This window comes from Lepidothrix coronata, unplaced genomic scaffold, assembly GCF_001604755.1.
Source record: "Lepidothrix coronata isolate B3197 unplaced genomic scaffold, Lepidothrix_coronata-1.0 Scaffold20, whole genome shotgun sequence".
NCBI classification, from domain to species: domain Eukaryota; kingdom Metazoa; phylum Chordata; class Aves; order Passeriformes; family Pipridae; genus Lepidothrix; species Lepidothrix coronata.
Window position 1 is genome coordinate 2,468,370 of NW_016690200.1, and position 21,742 is coordinate 2,490,111.

The following is a 21,742-nucleotide window of genomic DNA, read 5'->3' on the forward strand; positions in this document are numbered from 1 at the left end:
GTTCTGCACTATTTCCTTAATACATTGTCCTGACCTACATCCCCTCCTGCAGACTCATTCACCACAGTGTTCATGGAGAAAGAGGATTGAATAGCAAATCTCTGCACAATCTCTTTCACGTTTCTGCATAGTGGAAGCGAAAATCACTTTAGCCGGTGGAATATTAGGGACAAGTAAAAGCCCAGCTTTATAGGATTCACCTACTTTTAAACCTTGTTAAATCGCCAACACAACTTACTTTAGGAAATGAAATGTGTATGATTTGAGGCTATGACATACTCTCCTGTGTCAGTCAATAAAAATCTCTCCAAAGTGAGGACACGTAGAGCCTTACGCAGAGGGAGCTGCTGTTCGCATAACGATAATACTCAGCACTACCAGAGCACTTTACATTTTCAAAGAGCTTTAGAAATGTTATGATCAAGGTGGATGACTGGAATAGTAAATTTTCGTTCAGTTATTACTGTGAAACAGCAGTTCATTTCATTATGGAACATTTTAGGCCATATGGACTCGTGAGAATATCTTGAAAAAATTGCCCAGTATTTCTGACTCATGATGTTCATCCTAAAATGTAACCAGCAGGGAAGTCCTCAGTTTCTTGAATTTTCTCTGCTGGAAAGTTTTAGGGCTGTCAGTGGTGGCAGACCAGGGAGTCAGGAGGAGGCTGTTTCTATCTGTGGTTTTGGAAGCATGTGGTAGGTGAGAGTTAGGAGGTAACTGAATCAGTGCAGCATGGGCATCACATTTGCATGGGGCAGCAGATCTTTGGGCTGATGCTTCCAAGTACAGCTTCTTATCTTACAGCTCCAGGGAGATGAGCTAGGGGTGTTGATGCCTCCTTTACAAGTCTGTAAAGTTTCAGGCAAGATCACTGTCCACATGCTGTGGCCTAGCTAGACTGAGTCTTTTAGCAATTCAAAATGAATACAGAGTCAATCCTTAGTTGATCAAAGGGCTCAGCAGATCCAGTATGGACATCCACACTTTATTTTCACTCCTCTCAAATTCAGTCAAGTTTCCTTGTGTTGTATAAGATAAGCCTCAAGTCTTAGGATTTGCTTCTTTAACTCAAATGCAATTCCCAGTTCCTTTTAAGACCCTTCCCTCAAAGATTTCCTTATATAAAGTATGAAACCTTGCAAAGGTACAGGAAATAAAGCCAAAAGTATCCAGTCCTTGCACTCTGGGAAACTACCACTGAACACACAGAAAATCCCTATGATGCCTCCTTGGGTGTCAGGAGAAAGACAGGGAAGCCCAATATGAGGGATGACAATTGATTGGGATTGATTTGGGTGGAAATAGGGCACTCAGAGGCTCAGGTTCTCAAGTGGATTTGGTGCACAGTGACCATTTGGAAATCTTGTGAGAATCTAGGTTCAGTTCAGTTATGGGAAGGAGGTCACTTCTGTAAGTCTCCACTGAGTGCCCTGGCTCTGCCTGGGAAGATGTGAAGGAAGGGGCATGACTCCTTCTCAGTGTGTTTGATCGCTTGGCAGTGGGACATCACTAACAATTCCCATTATATCGGCCACAAAAATTATGTGCCATCAGGGCACAAGGAGAAAAATGTAACTAATTAAATATTTGTCTCAAAATAACATCTCCAGCATAAGAAAGCGTGAAGCTGCAGCATGAAAGGGAACTTTGGGCACAAAGATCTTAATGACATTAATCCTCTTTACATTATAGAGAAATAAAGATCAAAAAGGGACATGAATTTGAAATAGAACCTAAAAGACTATGTTGGGCTGGAGCTACAGGGACCATTGGGGCCATATGCGGAGTAGAAACAGGATGTTTCTGGTATGTCGACAGCAAGCTCAAAGGAAACTGCCTTCCACCCGGCATGTCCTTCTTTCATCGAGCCCAAATACATCCACACCCATCAGGAAGCTGCAGGTAGAGATTTACTGTGGAGCATGCTGGAAATAGAGGTTGATCTCCTCTTTCCAAGGCCAGAATCTAAAAAGGCAAACAAGGACCTGTCTCTCAAGCTCATGGTGCAGGCAGCATCCACCCACACCAGTGCACAGCAGGAATTTGTAGGGTCTGCATTGAGGAGGAGCTGCCTGCTGGGTTTGGGTAGGGAAATCCACCCCCAGCCTTCAAGCCTCAGTGATGGTCCCATGAAACAACACAGCAGCCCAAGGGGTTTGGTCTCTTTTCCTTTTTTTCGTGGGAAGTAAGGAGCTATTTTTATACCCTAGAAACAGCCTTCGGACTGTCAGTAAAACGTGGGAGGTTTCATAGTAAATGTTTTGGCTGACATTTTCTCAGAAACAGCGGGAAATAATCAGCGCATAATTAGAGAGGAAAAGACCTGCAAATGTCTATAGATCTGTGTCAAGTGCAAAGGGCTTTTTTTTTCCAAATTGACCTTAGTGAAGGTGAAGCTGAGCGTGTTTTATAGAATTATAAGATGATTTTATAGAAATTACTTAAAGGGTACACGAGTAGAAGAGCCAATTTGCTGATTCTCGATAATTTTTTCTCTTCTCTTCTGCCATTCCCTGTAGCAATGTCCTCTTCTGACTTTTTTGGATAAGAAAGAGCACATTTTGTGGTGTCTACCTGGAAAAGAGCTCTTTTGGTAGTTGACTCTAGAGGAGATGGGCTATCTTTGTCTGAGAAACCTCCATGGTTGCAATTCCCTCAGAAGCTGCAAGGTGGGATGGGTAATCTGTACTCAGGCAGCTTTTACCCTCTCAAAAAATATTATGTGTCTGATCAGCAGGAAAACCTCCCCAGGAAATCAAACAATCTGCTCTAGTCATGAAGGTAAATCTACCCAGTGAAACGTTCACTGGGCCTTCTGTAGACTCAAGTGATTCCTAAAGAGACTGCTCCAGTCTGTCAGTTAAATAAATACATAGGAGAACTGTTTTCAGAAAGTCTGATTATGTCATCAGCCGAGTGAAAAGGCTCCTTCAGAGCTGCCCTCATCTGTTGAGTAATTACTGAGTTGGGATGGGGGCCGAAAGTCTCCTTTCAACCATACGGAAAGACTTGATGCACATATGGGGTAGCTAATTTTAAAACTGCGGTATATCCTCCATTTCCCCTCCTCTCCCCCTTCCAGAATACCAAAGGGGTTAGGTCACATCCCAGAGCAATCACTTGCTACGTTTTCTTTCCCCCCTCTGTTTTCCTTTATCAAACACATTTCTTTCTTTTCCTCTCCTGTGCTCCCAGGCAGACACCTTGTATATCAGGCTGTAGCCTGGAGCAAATATTGTCTAGTCAATTTATATATAAGAAAAAAAGTACCTTTCTTTCAAATGAGGCTTTATAAGGGAGATGTTCCTGATCCCTTGTCTGCATCGCTGCTAACAGAAGCAGAGTTACCAAGTTTACAGGCAGGCAAACAACCAAGAGATGATGAGCCTAGGGAGACTACAGCAAAGGCTGGACACCAAGAAAACAGGCAGTGCGAGGGAGAGGAGGAAGGAAAACTGCACTTCGCAGAATGAATAGCTTCTAACAAGTTTGAAGGAAACATTATTACGATTTTATTACCATATTTTATGAAGCCTCTCTAAAAACAAAGTCCTGAAGAAGCAATTAGGCTGAGAACATGAATTTTGCAGCTGTATTTTCCTGGCCCTCCACCTGCCCAGTCAATGAGCTGACGAGCATCCTTGTGCAGTTATCATGACGCACGGCTTGCTTTGTGTCCTCCAGTCCTCAAAAAACAATTTATGGATGGGGTCATGGTGGGACAGACCTACAGAAAATCAAGCAGATATTAATATTCCTGCTCCTTCCCTCTCCAGGGAGTTGAATCAGAGAAGACACTGAGGCTTTTCGGAAATTATGCCTACTCAGCTCTGCTAAACCAGCAGCTTTAGGAGTTCAAGTCCCTCATCATTTCAGTCCAAACTGGTGTTGTCCTCCCTACCCCTCTAAAAAGTGCCTCCTTGGAAGCAACTCCATGTAGGAATTCTCCAGCTGACTCCTGTCAGCTCTCTCCAAGTCCTGTGGCCTTTTTTTGCACATTCCTCTGAAGGGAGAGTGAAATGAGTGAAAAATAGCACTGACAGGCAGTTGTCTCCAAGGGTACTGGCTTGCACTGTGCCTTTGATAAAAATACTTCCACCTCAGTTTCCCCACCTGGTGATTAAATATGTAGAAGAAGCACTCATGCGATTTAGCTGGAAAATGTCTTGCAACATAACTGCATGATTTTGTGGTGATTTAACTGAACTCCAAAATCCTCATGTTGATAATGTATTTTCACCCTCACTGGACCAGTTCCCTCAGCTCAGCTCATCATAGATGTTGACAGCATTAAGTCTCCACCCAGACAATGTGCTCCTGAGGGGAAACAGTCAGGGAACTGATCCCTCTTCAATACTTATTTTAGGAAGGGATGCCAGAAGTGTATGTAAAAAGTGTAAATAAAGGATGCCATTTTTGTATCTGTAGACCAAAAAGGGTATTTTGGCATCCAGATCAGATGAAGAGAAGTGTATTGCATTCTCCTGTGCTTGTTCAGATGAGACCCAACCTTATGAATGTGAGCACATCAAGGGTTAATAATATGTCCACACCAGCTGAATCAGACTGATTTTAAAAGGCCATTGTTTAATCCATTAAACTTTCCAAAATATCACCCCTTGGGTAAATAAGGTGCTTTGCAGACCGTTGCATAATTCTCATGTACAGATAAAGCTCCCTTCTCAGTTCAAAATATAAAAAGGCTCCAGACCAGGTAGTTGAGTGGGGAAAAGACTGGAGTGTAACTGTGCAATGGTGAGTCGACACACAAAACGAAAGGATGAAATGTTGCATGTGGCAAAGCTGCCTTCTCAGATGTTCTTTGGGAGTGTTTGAAAGAGTTAAGCCCAATACTGGAATGTCTTGGGAATGTTGGCAGACGGAGAGTGAGCGGCTTTTTTCTTCCCTCTGGATGGAGTCCCAGGACCGAGCATGCAAAGTGATGACTTTGGATCCAAGTTTGCCTCTTGGTTCTGCAGCGGAGAGCTGGGAGGTGATGCAGTGTTACCAAGAAGCCCTTTGCGAGGGATGTGCAATTGCCTTCCTAAGTCAGGAGAGGTATTTTTACCTCTTCCTTGCTCATCTTTGGGTGCAGCAGGACTCACTTTGAGAAGATACACAGAGGGAGAAACCACATCCTGAAGGGCGTGTGCGAAGGCAGAAAGACACATCCCCAAACAGTTTATTTTGGCTGCTGGTTTTTTGTTGTCCGTTTTGGTTTGGTGGTTTGGTGGTTGATATTTTTTTTCTTTTTTTTTGCTTGCTTTTATTTCTCCTTCTTTGATGGAAATTGCAGTGACTTTTTAACCTTGCAGTTCATAAGGCACCTTGGGATTAGCTGGTTGCCTCTAAGCAGGGAATCCGGGGTGATTCACACAGGGAGCTGGCATGGCTGCTGTGCTCTTTGGCTTTGAGGATCTGCTCTACAGTTGGGACAGCCTGGTGTGGAGCCTGACATCCCGGGCTCTGAGGACTTGCCGCTTTGGAAACCTGAGGGTCCTGCAGCTCATGCTGAAGCCATGGTGCATTTCCAGAGACGTTTATCAGGTAGGGTTGCAAAACACCAGGCCACACCCTCAAACCCCAGTGCTGCAGGGGGGAGACCCCCTGGGAGTCTCACAGGGTCCTGTCCTGTTCCTACTGACCGCTTTGGGTCCTACATAAGCGGTGGGACAGAGGAGACAGCATGGGCAGGGGAGGTGTGGGAGGAGAAACATTTTGGTTAGGAGGATCGTGATGGGGTCTCCCATGGTGGAACACAGGTCCAAACTCTCCGTTCCACAGAGCAGAGGGAAATAAGTGAAAGTAAATTAAAGTTCAATCTGCTATATCTTCTTTCCTTGAGCTTTATACTCATAAGTACAACCTTAGCTGCTCTGTGTCCTCACACTGTCTCTGCAGCTGCACAGGAATAATTTATAACTTACCCAGGGGAAATGATGCCTAAAGGCACCTAACCTGTGGTAAATGGGCATTTGCAGGGGGTTTTAAACTGCAGCAGCCCTAGTTATCCCTACTCGACTTGTGCAATGCCTTCTGACTGCTTCGTCTTGCAAAGTCCCGGGCATCTGATTGTCTAAAACTTTTGTTTTACTCAATGTATGGTTTATGTGGTATTGAGAGCTTTGGGGCTTGGTTGACTGTCTTCTCTGTAGGCTTACAGTAATTGCTTGCAGCTTGAGGTATAATGACACAGCTCTAATAAACTGTGTGTGTTTCTGAGACTGACTAAACTGGGTTAAATAAGCTGAACATCACAGTGAAGGAACTAGAACTGAATGTCACTTTGAATAGCAACTCATTCCAGTCCGTAGGTGAGTCCAGGTTGCAAAGGCACTGTAAACCAACCAGTATCCAGCTCGTCTGCTTTTTTAATCAACCCTAGACAACTAAGGCTAGGCATTTATTCTGCTGTGGGGACAAACCCATTAAAATATTCATCATCTCCAAAGATTTGTTTAATGCCGGACGCTGGAGTGACTGATTGGTATTTGCATTTGGAAAAGGCATTTTCTGCTACTCCCACTTACTCGGTATTTCACTTTTCCTGTGCTTTGGAAGTCTCCAAGTGTGAAGCCAAGTTACACAAAAGAAGGCAGATTAAAAGCCTGTAGAAATTGCGTGTGTGTTGGTCAGAGGGAGACCAGGGCAAGGCTCTTAGTAATTTCAGCAAACTTTGAACCAGTTTCAAATCATGGTCTGGTTTCAGCAGACTTCAGGAATAGATTTTATGGTCTTTGGAGTTCAGCAAGCATGGGCAGCATTTTTATTTTAAGTACTTTTTCCAGAAGACAGCCAGAAACACAAACGCAGAAGGGCCTTTGTCCCACTGACTGCCCTGGTGGCCCCAGGGCTTGAATTTGAAACCCCCTTGAGAGGTACCACTGTGATGGCTCCAGGTGAACCAAGCTGCCCTCCCTGGGCTGTGCTGGGTCTTGTCTGGTTTCACCTCACAGTTAACCTGTGCAGAGGCTGCCTGTGGTGTGGGGCTGCCCCATCCTCTCTCTGCAGCTTGTTTTAAGTATCTGAACCTGAAGCCAATTAGCTCACTCGGGTCTGGGAAAGGGGAGGGGAAAGCAAAAGGGCTCAATGCTTAACCCTTTTTTTACACCCCACCTAAGTAAAAGCATCCCCAAAAACTAAGGAGTTAGTTTCCAGATGTGTCCAGATTCTGATTGTTAATAATGTATCCCAGCCTACACACCATGCACCAGGAGATGCTACTGCCTGTGACAAATCCCAGGACTGCTGGCTTTTTAACAGATTTATTTTGTTGTGAGCACTGAGCACATCCACAAGTGAACTTTTTCCATTACAACATGCACATGCTTTCAGCTATCCCCCATGGCATTATATCACATTCCTGGCATGTTATCCCCCTTTGGTAGAGTCACCAATGAAACGGGACCAGCAAAGGTGCCTCCCTTCCCACCCAAACAAGCATCAATGCACCCTGACACTCACAGGTCAGGGTGGACTTGCATAGCTTTTTGTTTCTCAGACAGTCAGTGAACACATGCAAAACCCAGGAAAACCACGTCACTTTATTTGTCAATGCCCATGAGCTTCCAGTTCTTTGGAGAGGATCTGAAATAATGGGTCGGGCACCATGAGAGCTGCTGCTGGGTGGAGGTTTGTTGGGAAAGGGATCTCATCACTGCAGAGATCCAGCAGCAGCAGTGTTATTAGCAGCCAGGATGAGCTGATAGCTAACTCTACACTTATGTATATTAATCCTAAAAGCATTTCCTCCAGTAGCCAGCATCCTCCAATTTAAATGCTGGCAGAGTATTTTAGTAGGATATTACTTGGACAGAAAGCCTGACAGTTTAATCACTTCCTAGAGACAGAAACTTCTTCCACTGCTTATTACTTAGATGAGCAAATAAGCTCTTGACCATGATAGTTTTTGTTGCTACTATATCTTAATCCCTGTTGCTATTGCATCTTAAGAGCAAAGCAGATCAGCTGTGGGACCTCTGCATGATACTATAAGCAAAAAAACCTAAAAAGAAACATTAGTCAACTTTGTAAAATAAAGCAAAACTTTTTCATACTCTGAAAAGTATGCTTTGTGCTTTTTCTTTGAGTTAATCACAACTCAGTGCATCTCTGCTTCTGGGGCCACTTGCTGTGACTGAGCTGGGGGTAGCAGAGCAGTGTAGCACACAGCCAGGTTCCTGGCTGAGCAAGACCCATGTGCTGGGCACACACCACTGGGGAGGACTCAGCTCCTCCTTTGTACCACCAACCAAAGCCATGGCTGCATCCCTGACTTGGAGAATTTTTTTATATCCTTGCCCTAAACTGTTATCTCCACCATACAACCTTCCAAAACTTTGAAAGTCCCTTTTAGTCTCCCATCTACAAAATATATAAAGACTAAACTAATGCTGTATAGAGGGTACAATCCAGATTTACTGCCAATACAACAGGCAATAGTTCTTGAAAAGAAAACAAGCTCCAGGCATCAACATAATCAGTGTAATTCCCCTTATGTCTGACAAGAGAGACTTTGCTTTCTTGGGTCTCAGAAAGTCAGTGGCAATGCCACTGCATTAGCAGAGGTAGATGGAATAGCAATTTTGGGCTGCTGCTGGCTGTGGTGGTCAGAGTGCAATATGACACACCTGAGATTTCAATCTTCAAATCCAAACTGACACAGCAATCAGAAGTCTGGACTTGCTCAGGCTGCACTTTGAGTAGTAGTTGTTATAAAATAGGTTAAAATAATCACAAAATTGTTCCCTCGTTCTTGGTCTCCAGACTGGATTTGTCTCACAGATGTTGAGTGACTCCATTTCTCACTGTCTGTAAGCAATGCTTTGGTACTTAGGCCATCTGAGAACTAGAGGCTTTTGGTACCCTGAAGCAAGGTACCATCATCTGTCTCAGGCTGTGTTTCTTTTCCTGGAAAATAAATCCTCCTGCAAGTCTGCTTTGATTCCCAGGGATACATTTGTCTTCCCAGTCTGAACAAAACTGTTGCCTTGATCTGTTTTCAGTGAGGCTAATATTCACCAGTTGCCATATTTTAATTGTAAAGAATTCTTTTTATATTTTAATTGTGTTTTGTGATCCACCGTGTGGTTTCCTGACTGCATGATTGGAATTCATTTGAAAAAGGAGATTAACAAATAATAAACTTCCAGTCGAGGCTTTCAGACAGTCAGTTGTGCAAGATGCCACCGAGCTGTCGGATGTATTTTTACCAATGCCCAGATGTCTGACTGCTCTGACCTACTAAACAAATGGTCCTGTGAACTAACACAGTGTCTGCTTTTGCAGAAATACTCACATTTCAAGAAGTACTGGGGGAGGGCTGGTTTACTATTATGGGATAGGCAGTCAGTTCTGCATTTTAACATCCTGAAGATAATTCACTATTTATTTAATCTCCAAATCCATCAACAAATGTTTTAGTTTCCAGGCTATGCCTGTGCAATGTCAAAGAACATTAGGCAGTCCAGGACCTACATCTTCAGTAAAAATGTGTTTATGTGTCTGTCTGTTGAAAATCTCACCAACTGCTCCTACCAAGTCAGAGGTAGACCATTGGATGTAGAGTCATCTCTCAAGGATACCAATCACAGACATTTAATTCCTCACACACTGTATGCAGTAGTGCTGTGTACTTTTTATATGATGCTTCTTATCCACCAAGTACTTGGAAAGACAGTTAAGTAATTTTACTTCAGGCAGAAACAGATAAAATTACTCACTTCAGGCTATAGACACAAGCACAGAGTTGTCTTCAGTGCCTCGTTGCTCCTCACATGTCCAGTTACAGGCAATGGGAATAAGGAAGGAGGTGGGCTGTAGCATCAAGGAGCTGGATGTTCAACTAAAATGAAGAAGAGGAAAGAGCTTTTGCTGTGCTGGCAGACACACAAATTCATGAATCGTTCCATATTTTAGTAAAAAGTTTAATTTTGGCTACTAGGAAGAAATTATTGGATATTAGGAATTAATTCTTCACTGGGAGAGTGGTGAGGCACAGGCACAGGTAGCCCAGAGAAGCTATGGATGCCCCATCCTTGGAAGTGTTCAAGGCCAGGTTGGAAGTGGCTTTGAGCAACCTGGTCTAGGGGAAGATGTCCCTGCCCATGGCAGGAGGTTGTAACTAGATGATCTTTAAGGTCACTTCCAACCCAAATCATTCTGTGACTCCGCTTTTCAGATCCTGTAATTTTATTTTCCCTGAGGAGAGGTGCTGGGTGGGCACATTTGAGTGTGTTTCCCACAGGATGCCCACTGCTGGCAGGGAGTGCTAAGGATTTTTTCCCCCAGCTGCCATGGGCATTGGGGAGTTGAGTCAAAGGATTTTGAGGCTTCTCCTCCATTCGCTTGGTGGATTTCTGGCACGCTGCTGGGACAGACTGTTTCCACCTCCTGTTGGGCTCTGAGACATCCCCACAATCCCATGTACACTATGAGGAATGTGGTCTTCCTCCTCAAAAAGGAGCAATTTGGGAATTCCATTCTTGTTTCAGCGCCATTCTTCACCCTGCTTGCCTTGAAGACATCTTATTATGTTTAAGCACAATTAAAGATTCAAGAGCGAAAGAAGCATTTTGCAATCCTGCCCTGCTGCTGTAAAAGGCTGTGCAAATCAATGTCAGGCAAGAGGGAGGAAGGAAAGGGCTGAAATGTTAAACACATCATTTCAGATTGGTAAAACTTCCAAGTTTTGATTTATAGCTTCATCACCAAGTAGATTAATGTGGAATTCAAACACAACCAGCTCTTTGCTTTCCTTCCAGGCCTGACATATTAACATTTCCCATTAATCTAGTCAGCTCTGGCACGGTGAAGGCTGAGGAAATGGGGAATTAGGCATGTGGGAGTGTTGGGTGGGCAGGAGAAAAGAGCCAACAAAATTCACTTTAGTTAGCTAAAGAGAATGGAACCTTATTCAGGTCTCAAGTTGTAGCTGAAGCTGTTTCTGAAAGACAGCAAACCCAGATGTCTTCCGGTGTTGGGCAGAGAGTTTTTCAGTGGGGCTGTTAGTGTTCTGCTCATAAGGACAATGGTGGATGTGGGTACTGGTGCCACCCATAGAGTTGTGTTTGCAGGGCTCTTTGCTGGCCGCTGCTCTGTTCTCAGAACATTGTGATGCCCCAGTACAGCTGGTGTTCGGGAGGTTTCAGGCCTCCTAAAGCCTGATTAGGCTTGAAGCCTGCCTAATTCCCAATTTTGAGGGGAGGCAACTATAACTTTTCTTCCCCAGCGCTCTTTGCTGAGCTAGTCCACAGTGTCTGGAGCTACCATTGAGACTTCTCAAACTTTACTATTATATATTTAAGCATTTATGAGACTTGAACTGCTTCCCAAAAAACAAAAACAAAACAAAAAAAACCAAACAAACAAACAAACAAAAAAACCCGACAACAACTAACACAAATCACACAAAAAAGAGGAAAAAATAACCCTCCACCTAAAACCCCTAGAGCTGAAGAAAAGGCTAATGAGCTTCATATGTTTCTAAAAGCAGTTCAGGAGCTTTTGGCTTGAAGAGTTTCTCACCCCATCTTCACTGCGGGCAGAAGTAAAGAAGGTTATACAGGAGAAGGAGGGGAGAGAAAATCAAATGTTAAAAATTCATCTCTGCCAGAAATCATATGCAAACAGACGGGGCGGGGGAAAAAGAGCCTATGGGGACCCTCAAGGCATTTCCACTCAAGACATCTATGGAGAAAGCACAAGAGGTGTTCCATAAGTTCCCATCCCCACGTATTTTTATAGCACACTGTAAAATTGCCCTCAACATTTGGTACAGACTTCCCCTGCCTTTGTAGAGCTGGGAAGGGCTGGGACAATCTGGTAGGACCTGTGCCACTGCCACCAGCCCCACCATAGCCCCTCGCAGCACTGGTGACAGTGGAGAGGAGGTCAAAATGCTAATGCTTCAGAATATCCAGTTAGACATTATTGCTTATTCCCTCTCTGGGACATGCCAAATTATCCTGCCTAGGGCTGGCCTTCATCCCACACTGCGTCGGGCAAGAGGGCAGTAGCAGCCAGGTTCAGGTAAAGCTGGATGGATATTTGGGACGTGTTGCCTGAGGCCAAGAATTCAAAGTAAAATGTCATGGTGGGGCTCACTAGAGGAGCACACAGGGCTTACACACCTGGGAAGTTTGGGGCAATTACACTTTTGTCTCCTGAGCAGTCACAAACACCTACTCCCCTCAGCTTGTGGGGTCTCATCTCCCCTTCCAGTGCAGCAAGGCAGCTGTAGGTCAGGGCAAGAGGCACAGGGCTTTCCTGGAGGGCTGGGAGAAGCTCCAGAGGTGTTCTGGGCAATAGTTGAGCCTGGACCATTAAATCACCTCAGGGATTACTGTGCTGCCTTTCTGTTCAGGCTAACATGGAGCTGCACCAGGCTGGGGCTTGTTAACTAATTGTTAACAGACACAACACTGTCGTGTTTTCCATGGGCTGTAGCTTGTTCGGTGCTGCTAGAAAATTAGAGAGACTTTAAAACAATGTTGGCCCTCCTATCTGTCTTTACATGAACTTTTAGGGATGGTAGGAGAAGTGGTGAAATCTCATGACTGAGCTTTTTTCATTGAAGAAATACAGCAGCCTCTTTAAAGGGGAGGTGTACTTGGCATTGTTCTGCTCCTCTGAGCATTTTTCCAACCTGCCTCCCTGTGAGAAACATTCAATCTCCAGTACTAGTTTGTTCATGGGAAAGGAGTCTGACTGCCCCAGATGGGTGGGCAAAGTCTTTCAAGGTGTTAAATGAGTTAGGACTGCCAGTGCAGCTTATAGAGGCCACCGGTCAAGGAGCAAACACAAGTAATGCTGAATTATTCCTAACCAGAGTAGATCTGAGTCTGTCCCAAAGGTGAGCTCTCTTGGAGGCCACCACCAATGGCTGAGCATTCCTGTCCTTTCTTTGCTTTAGTCTGCAAGGGATGAAAACTGTGCTCTCCACAGAGAATACAAACTGTCTCAGTGGAGACAATCCTCACCAGCTCACCCTGCTTATAGCAGAAATGCACCTTCCAGCAAGGCAAAGGAAATACTTTTTGATCTCCTGGGTTTGCAGAAGCCAGGTCTGAACTGTTTTTTCTCTGTGCTTAGCTGTTTTATGCTCAGAGTCTTGAAACACGAGATGGAATGCATTTTGTGTTCCTTTAGTTGTCAAAAATTAGGCAATTCATCCATGCTGGACCCTTCCAAGATAGGAGTCTTGATGCAAGTCACTCTTTGGGGATTGTCTACCCCTTTGTGCTGAAACTAGAAAGAGCTGTGTCAAAGTATTAAACGCCCACACTCCTGTGAGGTAGAGCTCAGTCATGTTGTTCTGATTAAATACATGTCATCCAAGGCCTCAGTGGAAGGTTCTGGAAGCCCGCAGGAAGGTTGGCAGCCATCAGGAAAGTGCCCAGCAGCCCTGCCCCCTCAAGTCATCCAGCTTCAGCTGTTGCAGTTAACACAACATGCTCTGTAATGGGACAGGCCCCCAGGAACCTGCTTTTGGTAAAGAGCTTTGCTTCCCCAGAGAGATATTTGTGAACACGTCAAACCTCTAAAGAAACTGGAAACAGTGGGGAGTTTTGCCAGAAGAACTTTTGTTTGATTCAACTCCTTCTCCCTCAAAGAAAAATCCACCTTGAATATATGGCTCAGAGTAGCCCCAGAACAGGTCCAGTCCCATCATGCTTCTATGTGTTTTTTCTCTTGCATAGAAGAAGATGATCATGGGAAAAAAATCCTTTTTCCTTCACTGTTTGCAACATGTCTTTGAGGCTCCACCAAAAGCTTTGTGCAATGGGTGCCATTTCTTTCAGATGTTCTCCTGGAGACAAGGTGGAGCTGACTAATGCCATTGGTGCAATTCTGCCCTGATTGTGCTTGCAGCTGCATCCAAGATGCTGCCATGAATCAGCTGCACCCTTGCAGAAACTGTGTTCACATCCAGCTCATAGCATCCAATTGCTTAGAGAAAAACAGTTGCTCTTGGGCATGGGAGTTTTTTCTTTCCCTCCATCCCTTCCAGGTTGGATTGAGGAGGATATTAACCCTATGCATATTTGACACCCACAAGTGGCTACAGCCAACATTGGCACATGAATTACTTTTAAAGTTTAAATATAAAGAGCCATTTCTAGTGTCCACCACTTCTGATTCACCCATAACAGTCTTTGTTTAAATCTCCTTACACACAGCATGTGTTCACGTGAGCTCACAGCAGAGGAGGATTGTTGTTTTCCTAAATTGGAAACTTATGAGCCCAAGCTGGAGGGAAATTGTCACGGGATTTCAAACCCTGCCTTTTTTCCTTCCTCTCCTCTCAGTTTAGGAGTTGTTTTTTTTTTTAACATGTGAGTCCACTGAGACTCCAAAACAGCTGACAAAACATAGTTTCAGGCTGGTCCTATCCCCCACTCCTGGAGAAGGGCTCTGCATGACAGGCAGCACTGAGTCTCAACTACAGAAAGTTATCCAAGGTCAAATTCCTCCAGTCCGTGAACTTGCATCTGGCACCCCAATGGGGGATTAGCATCTGTCCAGCACCTGGCAGGAGTCACCCCATGTCTGCAGCATTGCATAACTTGCAAACCCCATTGTGTGCAATTACTCAATCAACTGGTCACTGTGCTGCTGAAGCTGCTGAATGCTGGGAGTCGAGGGGGTCTCGTAAAGCTCCAGGAGGGCAGAAATGTGGGGTTTACAGTCATTGCAAACCTTCCTTGCTCTACTTCCGTGAGTCCTGATCTCAACACCTCTGTGTTCAGGGGCTTAACACATCCACTTCCATGTTGGTAAAGAAACAGCTCATGATGAAGAGAGACCTGATTGAGGGCTGGGAATCTTTATGTTACTGCAAGTTGCTGTACTTAAGTTGACCTCTGCTTTTTCCTTTTTTAAAAAAAAAATTTTAAATATTCTTTAGATCCAGAGGAGCCTAGAGTCGTGCAGGTCCTCGTGTGCTTAGCCACAGCTGAGACAACAACTTTGAGTATCAGTAGGGCTAGCAGCTGAGCTGGGCTTTGCAAGACCTCAGGTAATCAATCAGGGGTTTTGCAAAACCAGACTGCAAATGAAGAATGGTTTGTGCCAGACAAATTATATCAGAGCAGCCACTGGGATGAGGAGGTATTGAAGGAGGAAGCAGCACAGGGAGTTGGATAATTTCTAGTTAAAGTGAGAATAGAGTCAGTGTTCATCTCAGAAAAGAGAGGTTCTGGGAAGTTCACTGCATCGCATATTCTCAGGCATTCGTCATCTGAAATGTCTCTTAATTGCCACTATTGTATCATATCACAAGTATTCCTGTGATTTATCAGTCATAACCTCCTACAAAGGGATTCTTTCATTCAAGCCGTTTTCACAGAAATCTTTTCCCCTTGGATCCCAGTCCTGCAACACACTCAGACCAGGAATCTGGAAGTGGGACTTTTTTGTTTCTTTTTTTTCTAAACACAAGTAGTTGCTTTGCAGACAACATGTCTCAATAATGGACTGTGTCCCAGTTTCAACTTCTTTCCTCTTCTTCCCGAGATAATCAGCTTTTAACAGCTCTCCTTCCTCTTATGGTAAAAGCTGAAATGTAAATAATCAGGATGTCTTAAGTGTCAGGAGCCAGCTGAGTCCTGCTAGCCGAGACGAAGGGTCCCCGACATGGGGCTGCCTTAAACATTTGGCTCAGCCAACAGACTGTATTTGTAATGTAAACTCCCCTTGTCAGTTCCTAACTCCTGGCTCCGGTTTTAGAAAATTTAACATTTCTGGGGGTTGTATTTTCCCACCACTTAGTCAAGAGCTGAAATTTTTCCTCTCAGAAAATACACTTGTGTGTCAAAGGCCAGCGACCAAAAAAATATCAGCAGATTTGCAGCCTAAATATAGCACAGGACTGAGATCCTGAATTCCTGTGAAAGAGCCAGTGTAAACAGCCATGCTCTGTGCAACCTGGGAGGGGGCTGAACCCCAGGGCTTTTTTTTTATATTATCGCCCGCCGCAGCGCCTGGATGTCCTGGCATGGGTGAGGAGCCCTTTGTGGACGGACATCCTGGCCAAAGTCCTTCCCAGCTATGGGCTTCATTATCCAGCTTCAGCAAAAGGCACATGGCTTCAGAGTCACCCCGGTCTGAAGATGCTGCCCTTCCTCTGTCTTACACCCACAGGTCAAAAGGGATTAGTTTGGTGTGGAAAGCCCCAGGTTCAAGTGCTACCATTGACTTTGCCAAGGAGTCATGTCACAGGTGATAACCCACAAGGACAATGCCCCTGTGAACACCAAACCAGGAAGAAAGGATTAAGCCTTGATCCTTTGTTGGGTGCTGATGATAAACACTGGCTCCAAGGAGTAATCCACTGCCATCTCAACTAGGAGACTGTATAATAGCAAAACTAATCACATACTTACCTGTGGATGGTTTAACAAGCACAGACTCATTCCTGTGATTCATTGCATCTTCCAGTTCATACATAAAGCAGAAAGTTCATACATACAGTGTCTCCTACCAGTGCTGTCAATAGCTGGGGGTGACCAGGAGAGATGAATCCATCTGCTCTGCAGAGGTCTAGGACCATCTCCTACCCACTGCACCTTCATCCTAGGCCAGTGTCTATCATTTATTAATACACATGGATAATGTCTTAACCATTAGATGTGGATGGGGAAGACATGACAGCTATTAGAGCTTCCTCTCCCTCTTGCATCAGACTTGGGAGGGCTGGAAGTAAATGAAACTTGGCCAGGAAAATACAGCAGGGAATAGAGTGTGCATGGTGTTGAAATGATTTGTGAATGCTCAAGGGTGGGCAGAGATAATTTGTCGGAGCTGATAACCATTGGTTTACTACATCCCTTTTTATTTCACTCACCCAACTCTCAGGGGATCTCATTATCCTGGAATTCATTCAGGAGTCTCCCTCTCCTCTAACAGGACTCCAGACACCTTGCAAGTCTCCAGGGATTAATTGATATTAATACAGACTAGTCATAAGTTTTCTCAGTGGGGCATTTGCTCCTGTGTCTCACAAGTTTGTTAAGACAATGTTTTGGGTGGCCTCTTGGGATTTATTCCAAGGGTTTTTTCAAAGGAAAGGTCTTCTCCAAATCTTTCTTCTCACATGTATCTTTTCTCAGGATGTGCCATTTCTCTTTCATTCTTAGCCACTATTTCCTTTGGTGGAACCAGGTTGCTGTCTGAGTAGCTAGTATGAGACCTGGGCAGGGTGATAGACCCAAGGTGATTACAAGCCTGTGGCCTCGAAGAGCTTCACTATCCTTGAAATACCACATATCTGCCCTCTCAGAGATTTGAGCAGACCTCCTTCCCCTCCATCTGCTGTATCTCCTCCTGCTTTTCAGCATTTTTTGTATTTTTTTCCCTGGCTATTCTTGCCAGGAGTTGCACCCCCATTTCCACCCTATGTCCTGTTCATAAGCAAATTAAAGTGCTTGCAGATGACACTGCTTCTAACCTCCCTCCGAGGCAAAACCCAAATGCCACTCCTGATTCCAAGTGCTGCTTCACATGTTCACGGGGCACCCCAGGAGTGAGCACAGCTGAGTGATTGAGCACTGTAGAGCAGCAGCTGTGGAGCACGAGACCAGCTATTTGAAGAAGCCTCCTATGTTAGTTATCACTGACCTCATTTTGATCACCCATCAGTGTGCTCGTCCTTTACATTTTGAACTACACAGAAGGTCTTCATGCAAAATGAAACACGCTCAGAAAAAATACTATAAGAGGGTTTTGCTGGGCCATTTGGCACTTTGTGAAATCTGCAGAATCACTAACATTTGACAGTGTTCATAGCTATGAAAATAAAGGGAATTTTAAATTAGTACCGTTAGAGCAGCGTGGAATTGGAGTCAGACTAGGACAAGACTGGACCTCAAATCAGCAGTTGTTCTGATGCTGTTTTGGACTGCAGGAGGCTTTTGGGGAGTACTTGAATGCTGGGAAATGCTGAATAAGCTGCTTCCTTTTTGAGGGAAGAGGGAAAAGACATAAAGTAGCAATGCTAATTTAACAGGAAAAAGTTTACCTTGGGTCCATTGTCCTGGCCTGAGACAAGGACACTGGGGTCTGCACCCAACTTTGCCAAGGAGACTGGAGGATCTTGGGATCTTGCAAGACTTGGATGCCTGTGTGTCTGTGTTTCTTCCTCTCATGTTGAGAACTGCTTTGGGATGATCTGAGTTTATGACAGTGCATTTGACAGGAGACTCCAGCCAGGCTATAAAAGCTGCTTTATGCATAACAGTTATCTTAATGAGAGAGAGCACCGTCGTTCAGCACCTAATTCATACAGTCAATACAGTCTGTGTCATGGGCTTTCATCTTACAAATGCAAGAGGTGGCTTCCACACCACAGGCTGATAGAAGCAAAGTTGCTGCACAAGGCTGTCTGTAGGTCAGGAGGCAGAGCCGGGTGTACAGGCTTTTTCTTTGCACAAAATACTTGCAGCAGGACGTGGTGTGGAAGCAAGGGTAGGTGTGTTATGTGGCCCTGCTGCCCCTGGGCTGCTCAGGCTTTCTTGCACAAGCAAAAAATACCCTCTTTTCCAAGTTCTTTCAAATCCCTTGAACTTGGATTTTTACCAGGAAGCCAAAGGAGCGCAGTGAAAATCCAACAAATCCCTCTGTTGTCCTTTCCCAGGCAGTGATAAGATTGATAAGGATCTTTCAAAGAACCAAGGGTTTCATTACCAAAAGAATCAAAGATCTTTCTTCTTTCCCTGTTTTCATAGAACCATCCTTGATTTGTTTGGGCCTTCCCTTTCAGGAGCCTGAGCATCTGGAGCTGAAAGGTGTTGTAACCCACCATGAAACAGCTCCATGAGGCAGCATTAAACACGTGCTGTTTGACAGCAAAAACTCAAATCAGGCACCAACCCTGAGCATTAGCTGAGTCAGAATCTTTAATTGTCTTCAGCAATAAAAATGTGTGAAGTCAGGAGCAATATGAGGACTTGGACAACAGGTTCCCTCTTTCAAAACACAATACTTGCCAGTAAAACAAGGGAATGGATAGAGGAGTGAGGAATTAGGAGAAGGCACGAAGCTGTGATGCACAGTACCACCTAGTGACAGAGCCTGGCTGCATGAGAAGGGCAACCCCGAGTTTGTAAAGTTCAGGCTCCGTTTCCCTGTTCCATCTTCAATCTGATTTCCCAACTGTGCCACATCCTCATCCACCTCCTGCAGGGGAAGGGACAGCACCGTCCCAGCAACCCTGATTTTTTTTTCCTCCTTTTCATACTTTCCTTTTTTGCAAAGCAAGCTTGGGTTGAATAGTGTCCTTGTGTCCCACCACAGGCACCAGCAGATGTGTTTTGTTGGCTCCATGGGGTGTTCAGGTTGGGCTCAGCGCGCATCACCCGCTGAATCACCCACGAGGAATTCCCCAGTGCATTGTGCAGACTGGGAAGGGAAAAATGCAAGGTCCAGTGAGTAATGCAGGCTTTCAGGGCATCTGAAATGAAAAGAAATGCCACGAACTTGTTCCATTTGTAGTAACGATGTGAAAGAGCAGTGTGACAGGCTCTGCTCAAGAGCAGGCTTGTAACCTTTTCCATTAATTTCTTTTCAAAGAATTACTTATTGAAGGCTAAGCTGCTTTTTATAAGCCTTTGAGGCTGAGTGTGTCTTTGCCCTTTTTATTGTTATTGCTGCTCCTCTTCCTTGCTCTCTTTTAAGCGAAAGCAATTACCATACACTGGTGGTGTTTCTCACTCTGTGACCGTGTGGGACAAGCCCAGCATCAGGTGGGAATTTTGTCACTTTTTGGCAGTGGTGGGATTGCATACAGCAAAGTGAATTAGAAGAAATCCAGTTCTGTGGAATTTTCCCGTATTCCAGCCCACAGATTTACCCATGATCCAAGCAGCTGGGCTTAAAAGGATTTGATTTCTTCTCCTCATTAAGGTCCCTTTACACATATTCTGAAGCGAGAGCTAAAAGGCTCCGCTCAGTCTACATGTGTGGGTGAGTGAGCAGAGTGTCTGGGGTGCCGTCCTGCAGCTCGTGGGAGGCAGCAAAAGAGCACTGCACCTCTCTTGCAAGGCCCCCCACACATGTAAGGCACACATTCTGCCTTGAATGTTTGTGTGAATTACAGTTGGACTGGAAGGGACTGGGGCCACCACTGTGCTCTGTGTGAACAGACAGGACGAGTGTGTGTGTAAGGTCAGAGTTAGGGTCAGGGTTAGGGTTGGGGTTAAGGTTAGGGCAGCCTTTTCTTCCTCTTACCCAGGGAGAGGCTCCCCAGGGAAAGGATAATCAGACCCTCTCCCGGTCTTCAGCTGCAAGCTTCACTAGTTAATACACAGTACCTTGCTTGCACATCAGGCAAGCTGAAATACTTCTTAGAGGGTTTAAATTGATATTCCTTTCCTGACTTCAGTGAAAGTCTTCCACTTAAGACTGGATGGGAACCCAAACACCCAGTGCTGCATTTCCTTTGGTTGCTAAGATTTACTAAATCACCTCAGTGCAAAAAAAAATAGCACATTTGTTGAGGCCACCAACATTAATTTTGTCCTGAAAAGGTAATGCAGAGCCCCTGAATGCACTGCTCCCAATAAGAGCATCTGCTTATTGTCCCCCATGGGATGAGGCCATCTCATACTCGCAGCCATCCCATAACAAATAAAGCATTTCCAGCATGATTTCTTCTTCATTTATTCCTCTCGAGCTTATTGCTTTTTTCTTTCCCACAATCCATGGTGCTGTGTCCAGGTCCTGAGCACGGCAGCCCTGGAGAATCTCCTGCAGCTGGGTAAACATGCCTGAGTGAATGGGGCCCTTCACAATGGAGTCACCAGGAAATCCAAACACTGTAAAGGCCAACAATTCAACAGGGACATAATCATGTCATTAGAAGGCATGCTCCTCCCAAGCACCAGGAAAGCACAGCCTGAACTGAGTTGCACCCCAAACAATAGGTTTTCCACCCCACAGATATCCAGGAGTGGCTCTTTCCCTCTGGTCTTCTTTCAGCCATTCTGCACAGAGATATTAGGACCTTCTCTCCCATCCAGGATGTTTCAGCTACAACAGGCTGCACCAGCCCCATTACTCTTTCAGGCCTGGAGTCCCCAGATCTGGGGAAAGGACGGAGGGATGATAAATGCAGAAATATTAATAGGCTAAATTCTGCTCATGTTTATGCAGGGATGAATGTGAGTTATGACAGTGAGCGTACTGATGATTTACAGTGGGCTGATGGAGAGCTGTGTCAGGTCAGCTGCTTCCACAAGTATAGTGTTATCTGGGCTTTTAGGCACCAGGGTAAGGAGCAGAAGTGGAAGAGTCTCCACCTTCTTATATTTTTCCCTGGCATGTTGCAACAGGTGTTGGAAATACAGTGTCATTTACTTCAGTCTGTGCATTTGTCCAGTGACTTTGCCCACTGTGGTCTCTTCTGGCTCTTGGGTTTGTTGCTTGGACCCATGCAAGCTCCCTTTTCCCTGAATATACTAATCTTATATGTTTTTCTGGAATGCAATGGTTAGAATGCAAAGCAACTCTCATAAATCTCCATCCATTGCTGCAAGGCAAACTTTCCTTGCTGTAAATTGCAAATTTTACCAGGATCTGACCTTGAACAGAGAAGCCAATATAATTAATGTGCTGATATGGGCAAACTGACTTTGAGTCTCAAGTGAGCACACACCAAGCCAAATCCTGAAGTCTAGAATTAGGCAGCTTTATAGTAACTGAGGAGCTGGCTCACTGTGCTATTGGCATACGTGGAAATTAA

General features: G+C 44.8%; 1 protein-coding gene across 1 annotated transcript in view; it reads left to right on the forward strand.

The window, feature by feature from the left end:
- Positions 1-5,363: 5,363 nt before the first annotated feature.
- The window catches only part of FRMD4A (FERM domain containing 4A), a 180,466-nt gene continuing 164,087 nt past the window's right edge, over positions 5,364-21,742 (forward strand). Inside the window, exon 1 of the mRNA XM_017807716.1 lies at positions 5,364-5,550. Within this exon, the coding sequence (XP_017663205.1) occupies positions 5,392-5,550 (159 nt within the window). The 5' untranslated portion in view covers positions 5,364-5,391. The remainder of the gene's footprint in view (positions 5,551-21,742) is intronic.